General features: G+C 37.8%; 1 protein-coding gene across 2 annotated transcripts in view; it reads right to left on the minus strand.

The window, feature by feature from the left end:
- Positions 1–12204, minus strand: part of CCDC102B (coiled-coil domain containing 102B) — a 238406-nt gene that overhangs the window by 133298 nt on the left and 92904 nt on the right. For both annotated transcript variants that reach the window (XM_065935113.1, XM_065935114.1), the window contains exon 6: positions 3973–4182. In XM_065935113.1, coding sequence (XP_065791185.1) covers positions 3973–4182 — 210 coding nt within the window. The remainder of the gene's footprint in view (positions 1–3972; positions 4183–12204) is intronic.

Genomic DNA, 12204 nt, shown 5'->3' on the forward strand with positions numbered 1-12204 from the left:
CTTCTTTCAACTGCTATATTATCTTACTGGTTGACTCAGGAGTGGATGGATGAAATAAAACCTTTCACATGTGTTCATGTTATGTTTGTATGAGATTTATGAGTTTAGCACTTTAAAAATGACCATATTGATTATCACTCAGTCGTGTCTGACTCTTTGACACCCCATGGACTGTAGCCCACCAGTCGCCTCTGTCCACTGGGCTCTCCAGGCAAGAATATTGGAGTGGGTTGCTATGCCCACCTCCAGGGGATCTTCCCGACTCAGGGATCGAACCTAGGTCTCCCGTATTGCAGGCAGATTCTTTACCGTCTGAGCCACCAGGGAAGCCCAAGAATACTGGAGTGGGTAGCCTATCCCCTCTCCAGGGGATCTTCCTGACCCAGGAATCGAACCGGGGTATCCTGCATTGCAGGTGGATTCTTTACCAGCTGGGCTACCTGTTAATCTAATTATATAGAGAGGCTATTCTACTAATTTAAAATATATAATAAGCCATCATAAGATGGAAACTTGAGATGTTGGGGCTAAAAAAAGTAGCAGTAGTTTCTCTGCATGCAATGAGTGACATTTACCATTGTGCGTCTTATATGCCCTTGCTAAGCTGCTTCAGTCATGTCCAACTCTTTGCGACCCAGTGGACTGCAACCGGCCAGGCTCCTCTGTCCATCGAATTCACCAGGCAAGAATACTGGGGTGGGTTGCCATGCCCTGCTCCAGGGGATCTTCCCAAGCCAGGGATCGAACTCACATATTTTACGTCTCCTGCTTTGACTGTGGGTTCTTTATCACTAGCACCCCTGGGAAGCCCGTGTCTCTTATATGCCAGCATCCATTTCTTCATCTTATTCATACACAGTATTTTTATGCATTTAGATATATGCTAATTCTATAGGGCACTTATATACATATATATACAAACATGTTATTCCTATATGGTACTGATGCACATAATTTTACACATACAGATTAGTTTTATTGAAATAATGTTAAAACCACAATTTGGATTTGTGTTATAATAACATCTACATGATTTCCTGGACTTTGGCTTGTTCTATATGAAGCTTTGATTCATTTGATATTGAGAGACATCCGAACCTTGATATTTTGATCTGGAAAGATTTCTGTGGCCCCAAGGATTATGATCTGCGGCTGCTCCATGACAGGTAATTGTTTTGGTTTAAGTGCGTGTGTGCTAAGTCGCTCACTCCTGTCTGACTGTCTGCAACCTTATGAACCATCACCTGCCTGGTTGCACTGTCCATGGGATTTCCCAGGCAAGAAGACTGGAGTAGGTTGCCCATGCCCTCCTCCAGGGGAACTTCCCCACCCAGGGATTGAACCCAAGTCTCTTATGTTTCTGGCATTGGCATATGAGTTCTTTTCTACTAGTGCCACCTGGGACACCTTTAATTTAAGTTGTGAGTCTGAATTCTTAATGAAGAAGGTTAAAAAAAATTCACTAACACCTTCTCCCAGTCATCAAAATGATGTCAGTTCAGTCGTATCTGACTCTTTACGATCTCCATGAATCACAGCATGCCAGGCCTCCCTGTCCATCACAAACTCCCGGAGTTTACCCAAACCCATGTCCATTGAGTTGGTGATGCCATCCAGCCATCTCATTCTCTGTCATCCCCTTCTCCTCCTGCTCCTAATCCTTCCCAGCATTAGGGTCTTTTCCAATGAGTAAACTCTTCGCATGAGGTGGCCAAAGTATTAGAGTTTCAGCTTCAGCATCAGTCCTTCCAATGAACACCCAGGACTGATCTCCTTTAGCATGGACTGGTTGGATCTCCTTGCAGTCCCAGGGACTCTCAAGAGTCTTCTCCAACACCACAGTTCAAAAGCATCAATTCTTTGCCACTCAGCTTTCTTCACGGTCCAACCCTCACATCCATACACGACTACTGGAAAAACCATAGCCTTGACTAGACAGAGCTTTGTTGGCAAAGTAGTGTCTTTGCTTTTAAATATGCTGTCTAGGTTGGTCATAACTTTCCTTCCAAAGAGTGTCTTTTAATTTCATGGCTGCAGTCACCATCGATATATACTTAAGGAATAGTCTTGTGATTGATGAGCACACCCAATCAGTTGTTCATGTCTTCCAAAATCTTCCTGGTTTCCAAGCTCTGTCTACTTCTAAACCAAAGAACTACACTGGTCCCAAGAGCCCAGGTCTAAACTCAGAGTGGTCTGCTAACATGATAAGGCACACTGGCATATATAACAGCTCCAAGGGCTTCCCCGGTGGCTCGGTGGAGCTACAGGAGACGTGGGTTTGATCCCTAGGTCGGGAAGATCCCCACAGGAGGGCATGGTAACCCACTCCAGTACTCTTGCCTGGAGAATCCCATGGACAGAGGAACCTGGCGGGCTACAGTTCACAGGATCGCAAAGAGTTGGACAAGACGGAAGCAACGGAGCATGCACGCACACATCAGCTCCAAACAGGCCCCAGTCAGCCCTCACACTTCCTAACAGACACAGTTTATGCTATACCAGCAGGATATAACCAGAAAGGCATCAAAGTGGAATAGAATGAAGTACTTCTTTCATGTTCCCATTCCACTTTGCTCTTAGCCATCATCACAATGTGTTATTGATAACAATGGATGTGTAATATCTTCCTAGACAGACACTAAGCCCACGCTAGTCTAGGATAATGATTCAGTCATCTCCACATCACCAGCATCCAGAGCAGTGACTGGCGCAGGGTATAATATAAATAAGTGCTTGCTCTGTTCAGTGAATCAAAGGGAAACAGATATTTTGATGATCGAAACTTGCCCCATAATTGAAATAATTCTGTGCTTTCATGAGTGGCAAGCCGCAAAACACTCTCTGCAGATTTATCCATTGTGCATATGTTAGAAGCATATACCATTACTGATGGCTTATGAATCTGTACAATAGAAAATTATGATCACTGACTATAACACTTAACTTTAGATATTTGCATCACCAAGTCATGAGACACTAATCCAATTTAATCTTATATTTGCAATAAATCCCTAAAATCACAAAGAATAAAGAAAAGTAATATGGAATTCAATTTTTCTGCCCATTTAGCTTTTACAGCTGATGTGAATATGAAGTATTTATATGACTCAAAAAATATGAACTTTTCAAACTCATTTTTAACTCATTGTTAAAGGAATTGAGTGAAAAAGCTAGCAGGAACATTAAGGTACCATAGCTACTTTCATGGGAGAAACAGAAACAAGCTGTGTGTGTTTTGCAACACATTGACACTAACACATATACATTACAACTGCCGCTAAGAGAATGTTTTTAAAGTCTAAAAGCCATGTATCAAAAAAATTACACCCAGAGCAGTAAATACTCTATTGGCTTTAGGACAAAATTGCAAAGCAAGCTAACTTTTCCAAAGTCAAAATTTGACTGGAATTCAGGTTTTAACATTTATGTCATACCCTATAAAGGTTATTTGTAACATGATGTGTTTAACTGACTTAAAAATAATTTTTCTGAGACTAAAAAATGAAATCAAAGAGGAGTGAACCAGCTATGTTTAAATGTTTATGTGGATATTTACCTTAGCCTCCAACAAATCCTAACTGTATAGTTGCCCAAACTAATGGAGAAAAATACTCACTGAAAAATAAGATCAACTGCTTGGATAACTGAGACAAAACTATAACAGGAAGCCAAACACACAGAGGTCGTTTCCTAAGTTCATGCTTTTCTTCCTTTCAGAAAAGCTTGAAACTCTCAGATTTGTCATACTCTTAACATGTTCACACAAAATTAGTCACGCTCTCTTTTCCTATGCATGAACATGTTAGATATACTTTATATTACAATGGGAAAAGATCAAATGATCAGATATGAGATAGCAAAAAAAATGTATTCAGACTTGAAGTGGTGAAAGCTAAGGTCGTGCCCACCAGTCCTCAGGGCAGAAATGCAAAGGAAGCGGGGACATTTGCTCCCAAAGAGGTCCCATACCTTGTTTTTCCCCTGTAGTTCAGCTCCTGGTGTCTTGAAATCAGGACCTTCGGAGCTCGCACTGAATTTATTTCTCCTGTGCAGGAGCTCTTCCATTTCTTTCACCCGGACCTTCAGCCTTCTATTTTCTCTCTCCAGGCCTTGTTTGTCCTTTTCAAGTAGCTCCCTCTTGTCCCACTCAGATGTATGTTCAGCCTGCAATCTCTCTAGCTAAACACAGAAAACGCAGAAAAGCAACACGTAGCCTTTGCAATTGCCAAAGCGAATATGTCCATTTACACACTAGTTTTTCTATGTTTTGGCCACACCCAAGGCATGCAGGAAGTTAGTTCCTCAACCGGGGGTAGAACCTGTGCCCCCCATGCAGTGAAAGTGTTGTGTTTTAACCACTGAACCACCAGGGAATTCTCTACACAATTTTTAAAAAGAGAACTCTATTTGCCTGAAAAGTTGAGAACGACACAAAAGCCCTAAGACCAGATCATGCACTAGATAAATTTACCCTTTCTCTTGGTTCATGGGACTATTTCTAGAATCAAACAGACCATATTTGTCAAATAAGTATATTAAGTGAAACATTGATGATATTTTGCCATCAATCGCAACTCAGCTGATGAGAATTTACCAGTTGAGAAGGAACAAAATCACTTCTTGGGCAATTTTGGTTGGATGGATATAGTTCATATATTCATTCACTCATTCACTTATTTACTATACCTTTCAACTTCCAGGTACTATGCTAGTCATTGCAAATATAGACAAGTGAATGTAATAAAATATCATAAATGCCATGATTAAGAACTGTACAATATAGTCAAACTCACCTGAATAAATGTCCAATTTGATTTTCAGGGAATGGAGGTTGGCAACATAATTAAAATCAGAGGTATTTTAAAACTATTTGTTACAGATCAAGGTTGAAAATTACTTACTTTTACATTGTTAGTTTTAAATGGCTAGATGGCAAAGTATTGAATAGTACTGCACTATTATAAAGTAGTTTCCATGACTTTAAATTTTCAAAGAGAAACCAACATTAAGAAAATGTTAGACTTCAATAATATCTTTGGAAATTAATTTTGATTAAAAAGTCTAAAAACTGCTTTTTCATACACACATAATTGTGCCATTATTGTAGAAAAGTACTGTTCCCAACTCTAAGTGAGGCTCTGGTTTCTGAAAAAATAGGAAACTAAAATTACATTCTTGGCACTACACCTTCTCTATCAATTAAACATAATAAACTAAGGGATCAAATTTTAGATGACGTGATTTGACATTTGGGGTGCCTGTTTGGGATATGAGGTGAAAACAGTATTTCACAATCCAATTTAGAACATGACATGACTTTAATTATTAAGATTAATGCTTAAACTTTTTGACTAGCATCACATCACTTATCAGAATGAAAATAATAAAGTTGTAATAAAAAGTCATCAACTTAGTGATGAAAAATTAATTTTATGAGAATAAATGTATTCTTGGTCAAGGACAAATAGGATGCTATGTCAAGTCTTTGTAAAACTTTAGGCATTTAAAAGACATTGATGAAGTTGAATTTATACCTAATAACAGATAACAAGTAGAAATAGGATTTTAAATAAATAACAGATGGCTTGAACAAAAAAAATCTAAATTAAAAAAGTTGAAGAAAGGAATTATATTAATGGCAATAACAATAAAACTTAAATAATGATGTGTTATTATTTACTATTTGAAGGTTTTTATTGACATACCAATTATCTGATAAATTTAGACATAAAATAAACATCAAAATAGTTTGGGTTTGTGAAAACTGGATCATAAATTTTATTAGTAGTTTTATTTTTTATTTCATTTTTAAAGATTCTTTCTTGTCAGATTATTCTTTTCTAAGAATCATACAAAATCTACCACCTTAAAAGCCTTTCAATTAAATGTGAGTTAAAAAGATGAAAGAAATATCAGGTACTACTTTAAGCTTTCAGAGTATTTTGTAAGTAGTTCTAACAACTGGTCAAATTGGAATGGAATTCTACTGATTCACTTCCAATGATCAACAGAAAAATCCTAAAACATTTTAATTCTAACTGTAATACACCATGAATTTTAACTAGTAGTTGAAGTGTTAGTTTCTTAGTCAAGTCTGACTCTGCAACCCCGTGGACTGTAGCCCACCAGGCTCCTCCATCCATGGAATTCTTCAGGCAAGAATACTGGAGTGGGCAACCATTCCCTTCTCCAGGGGATCTTCCCAACCCAGGGATTGAACCCGGGTCTCCTGCACTGCAGGCAGATTCTTTACCATCTGAACAGGCAGGGAAAGAGAATCAAGCTAAGAGTATCTCAATAAAAGGAAGTAGGAGATGGATTTGAATATTCTAAGAACCAAGAGTCCAATCATGACATATTAGAAGCTTAGGAGAGTAGGTATGAAAGCAAGTTAAACAAGCAGATACTTACACTTAGAAGGGTGATTTAAAGAATCATTTGAGTTTCTTATGAAAAAGATATAATATTGTGATTATTCCCAAGGACCAAATTGAGTAATTTCTTTTTTTCATATATATGTATATAAGTGTTTATGTATTTGCTTCCTTCCTTCCTTCCTTCCAGTTTTATTGAGATATGAGTGACATATGTATACACAGCCTAACAATTTGGTTATTTCTAATCATATTCATCTATAAACTCAATCTTCGCCCCGTGGCATTGCTTAATACTGTTGAAAGGACATCGGTAATAGATTGCAATGAACAAAACAGAACACAAGTTTTATGAAACCAGAGTTGGGCCATTTTGCTCATCATTTGGCACCTGACACATGCAAGGTCTGTGCTTCACAAGAACCTGTTGAAGGAAGGAAAACACATTCCGTGTCTGTAGGAAGAAGCTCCTTTGTATTTCAGTCACAGCAACGGGGCACAAAGTGAAATTAAGATAGCATCCAAGCAGAGCCAGTTATTCACTCACCAATTCAACTGCCAGCAGAATTTCTCAGGACATTTACTCTTAACTCTTATTACTGTTGTCATAGTTGCTTTGTATTTTGTGATAGAAGTGAGGTAAAGACAGGATCTTTCAGTAGAATGACCTAAAGTTGAGTCCCAATTCTTTTTACTGAGGACCTAGTATGTCCCTGGTAAATAGCTGTATAGGTTATTTCCTATCCTTACCACCATCCTGTAAGTTTGCGTGTGCTACACACGAGGAGGGAAGCTGGGATTCTAACAGTAGAAGTAACGTCAAGGTGGACAGAGAGTCCAAGCCATGGTTCACCTAAGGCTCCTCTCTGATTTCAATATGAGTTCATCCCACCCACAAGACTAACAGATACTCACTTATATATGGATACAACCACATTCTGAATCCGCTGTGCCGCACTGTAGTAAGGAGGTCAAACCAGTCCATCCTAAAGGAAATCAACCCTGAATATTCACTGGAAGGACTGACGCTGAAGTTGAAGCTCTGATATTTTGGCCACCTGATACAAAGAGCCAACTCATTGGAAAACACCCTGATGCTCGGAAAGACTGAAGGAAAAAGGAGAAGGAGGCAACAGAGGATGAGATGGCTGAATGGCATCACTGACTCGATGGACATGAGTGTTGGTGATGGACAGGGAGGCCTGGCATGCTGCGATTCATGGGGTCGCAAAGAGTCGGACACAACTGAGCGACTGAACTAAACTGAACTGAGTAACAGCTTGTGGTCATTCTAGTCATCACTTCCTGGTTGACCTATACATTTTGCAGGTCATGAGATGGTTCCTTATGATTTCATACCTTTTAGACTATCTTTATAATAAGAAAACATGAACTTGAGCAAACTCTAGGAGATAGTAAAAGGACAGGGAAGCCTGGCATGCTGTAGTCCACGGGGTTGCAAAGAGTTGGACACAACTTAGCGACTCAAAAACAGCAACAACTAGGAACAACTCTGTAAATATAAAATACGTAATAATATCTGCACAGGAAATTAAGCAAATCATAAGGGTAGATCCTCTTTATTCACAAAATCTCTCCTAAAAGTAATTTTAGAAGTAGATAAACTGTCTTGCTCCAGGGACGGTCTTCCCAGAGATTTTGACAGTTCTCAGGGTCTAAAGAACATGAAATCTGTGGAAATCACCCAAAGTAAGGTTTTCCACTCAACTGAGATTATGTTTCATGTTAATCAATGTATTTATTTTTTCTAAAGGATTAACCACCATTTTAATTAAAAGTTATATTGACTATTGTATTATACTCTGATGGTTCAAATAAAATAGAAACTTAATTTTATTTATTAACACTGAGCTGTTAAGAAGGAAAAAGTAGATAGTACATGATTTATTTGGGGGGAATAGTAGGAAAGGAGATGGTAGAATGAATTAGATCTAAAGGATGATGATAAAAGTGAAATAGTGACAAAAGTATTAATGAGAAACCTCTAAATCACCACTTTGTGTCAAGAATGACTTAGTGTAACAATTTTATGCTTTAATATTGCTTTTTTAATATCTGCTTTGGGGGAAAATTTGACAAAAGAGATATATTGATGAATTCTTTCAAAAAACTTAGTGAGGAATAAAAAATGAGTTTATTTCGTTGATCAAACCAAAATCACACAAACCTTTTAAGTATTAAAATAAGATTGTTCATTAAAAAGACTAATATTAATATTATAATAAGCAAGCTAATTCCTTCCATTCATCTTTAATCTAAAGTCAGTACATCTTACAGCCTCCTCTACTTACCACTGGCCTCCAGTGATAGCTGTTGATAGATAACTGTCCTTATGTGGGTGACGCTGGGTCTGGGCTCTTACTCTGCTGTTTCTTTAGTCTCCCAATCCTTACCCAGGTACGACTCTATTTATAATACATATATATTTATAAATATGATTTTTTCTAGATTTTATATATATATATGTATATTTAATTGGTTTTATATCCAGCAGTATCCTTAAACTCTCATGAATTATATTTTATAGATTAGTTTGTGTTCTCTCAACAGATAATTACACCTTCTGTGATTATTACAATCTTGTATCTTTCCAATTCTTATCACTTTATTACTTTTCTTCTTTTGTTGAACTGCCTGGCATCTGAAATAAGAATATTAAATAAAAAGTGGTACCATGCTTTCTGATTTTGTTGTTCACTCGCTAAGTCATGTCCAACTCTTTGTGACCCCGTGGACATACCAGTCTTCCTTGTCCTTCACTATCTCCAGGGATTTGCTCAAATTCATGTCCCTTGAGTCAGTGATGCTGTATAACCATCTCATCCTCTGTCGCCACCCTCTCCTCCTGCCCTCAATCTTTCCCAGCATCAGGATCTTTTCCAATCAGTCAGTTCTTCGCATCAGGTGGCCCAAATGTTGGAGCTTCAGCATCAGTCCTTCTGAGTGTTCAGGGTTGAACTCCTTTACTGGTTGAAACTCCTTGCAGTCCAGGGGACTCTCAAGAGTCTTTTCCAGCACCACAATTTGAAAACATCAATTCTTCAGTGCTCAACCTTATCATGGTGCAACTCTCACATCCATACATGACTACTAGAAAAACCATACAGACCTTTGTCAGCAAAGTGATGTCTATGCTTTTTAATATGCTGTCTAGGTTTGTCAAGCTTCTAATACTTCATCATTAAATAAAATATTTGCTCTACAATTTTGTCGCTCTATTAGGTTTAAAAAGTTCACTTTGAGTCCTAGTGTGCTAAAATGTTTTTTCCAATAATCATGAACTGAGTTGTAGCAACAGTTTTTTAAAGCAACTTTAGAGATAACTACATAATTGATTTTTTCTTGTACTCTGATTTGTTCTGACTTACATAATAAAAGATCTAATGTTATAGTATACCTTGTATTCCTGTGACAAATTTTTTATTCATCATAATATTAAGACTACTCATATTTGGTTAATATTGTTGCCATTATATTTATGTGTGAAATTGATTATAATCTTCCTTGCTTTTATTACCCTTATCTAGAAGAAGTATAAGGATTAAACTAATACAATAGAAAGAATTGGGAAGTTTTCCCTCTTTTTTGTCTTTTTTGGAAGATGCTCTATAAAATTGGAATTATCTACTCAGATGGTAGAACTTAACCGTAAATATTCTGATGCTAGAGTTTTATTATAAAAAGTTTTAATTCATTAATTTTTCATTTACTTTATTTAATGTTATAAATCGATTTCAGCTTTCTATTTTTACAAGAGACATACTGGATAAGTTTTATTTTCTGGTCAACAATTCATTTCATGTAAGATTTTAATTTTTATTAGAATTCTCTCTGCAGAGTGGCTTCCTATCTTTGTAAACTTCTGCTCTATCTAAAATTTTGTCCCTTTTTTATTACTAGAGTTTTTAAATTATAGCTCTTAATTAATTTTGCCTGATTGCTTTTTTTTCCCCGAAAGACCAACTTCTGTCTTTGCTAACTCTATTCTACATTTTTTTGGTATTAATTCCTCATATTGACTTTCCCTCTTTCTACATTCATTGTGTTTTTGTTTTTTTCCTGCTAGGATTTAGTTTGCTATTTTTTGTCTTTGATATTGGGTTAATCTGGATATTTCAAGAAGCAACTCTTACAACCAGCATTTAAAATACCATAAATTTACTGTGGGGACTACATATGAGAGAGAAGTGGGGGGAGACAGGAAAAGCCAAGAACAGTCAGATTGGGATTAGGAATGACCCTGCGTAAGGGAGAGACAGGGAAGGAAGGCAGATCACCTCGGACATCAGTGCCTTCCTCAGAAAGGTAGGTGAGGACACAGAGGAGTTTTTGAGTCAGTCATTAGTAAGAAGGGTTGCATGTCCCAACACCAGGAGGCCTGTCTTTGGCTGGGAGTTGTCTATGAGAAGCGCACTGTCATTCCCTGGATTTCAGACAATGGCAGCTGGGGTTCTGGGTTAATTACACTCATTGTAATTGAGATCTGAGAAGCACTGTCCTAAGGCAGACATAACAGTTTCCTAATATAGCCACTGATGTTAAAAATATCCCTGAATTCTGCAGCATCCCTCAAGATTTCAGTGTTTTTATCCTTCAGCCTTAAATTCCATTAAATTTCTCTTTGACCTATGTTACTTAAATGTCTGTTTTACAATATCAAATAAATGAGTTTCTTAAAGTTATTTTTCTGTAAGCAATGCTATGATAAATGACCACCTGGGGTCAAAAAAGAGTATCCTTTGGGGATCACATTGTTTAGAAACATGACCATAGACTAAATCTTTCTCTTTCAACAGAGCCTGCAAAAATCAAAAATGGAAAGAAATAAAATCACCTATTCCATGAGTATAATTGAGAGATGGTATAGAAACCTTGATTCACATGCAACAGAGGAAATAAATATCCAAGAGTCTCAGAGCATTCTCTGGAGATGAGGTGGCACAGTCAGAGAGAGACTGTCAGAAGAGAGGACAGCAATCAGGGGGGACATCCTGCAGGAGGAGACACACCACCTAGAGAGGGAAGTATTGATACTAACAGGGGACTTGAGACCTGGAGGATCAGAACTAGCCACTGATTTCTTGACATGTCTGGCCCTTAAAACGTTATTCTCACCAGGTGGTATTAATAGGCACATAGGAAACCAATGTATTTTGAATACATCATGCATGCTTGCTCAGTCACTCAGTCAAGTCCAACTCTTCTGCCATCCACTGGACTGTAGCCCACCAGGCTCCTCTGTCCATAGGATTTCCCGAGCAAGAATACTGGAGTGGGTCGCCATTTCCTTCTCCAGGGGATCTTCCCGACCCAGGGATGGAACCCAGGTCTCCTGAATCTCCTGCATTGGCAGGTGGATTCTTTACCACTGCGCCACCCGGGAAGCCCATTTTGAACACATCAAATGTAGTCAAATATAAACACATCAAATCATACTCCCAACAAGTATGTTATGCTCATTATGCGCTCCTCCCATTTTGATATTTTTTTTTTCTTTCAACCTCACAGAAGTTTGAAACAGAAGGCTCTTGTCTTTTGGATATGTACCTTGTCTTCTCATCTACTCATCTAGTTTAAGGCACATGTTTCCACAAGGTCTCTCTTGATACGAAAGCATGTTCTCTAAGGGAAGCATTTTTGAGGATGATAATAGGAAAGTTCTCAATCAAATACCGCTAGCATGAAATGGAATATTTCTCTCTACTGGAGATTTGGATCCTGATTCAATGCAACTATATTGTAACACATGTAGGAAAGTCATTTTGAATTTGAAGCATTGAGGGGAATATGAAGACACAAAAGTGCT

The sequence above is a fragment of the Muntiacus reevesi genome, chromosome 4 (assembly GCF_963930625.1).
Source record: "Muntiacus reevesi chromosome 4, mMunRee1.1, whole genome shotgun sequence".
Taxonomy (NCBI): domain Eukaryota; kingdom Metazoa; phylum Chordata; class Mammalia; order Artiodactyla; family Cervidae; genus Muntiacus; species Muntiacus reevesi.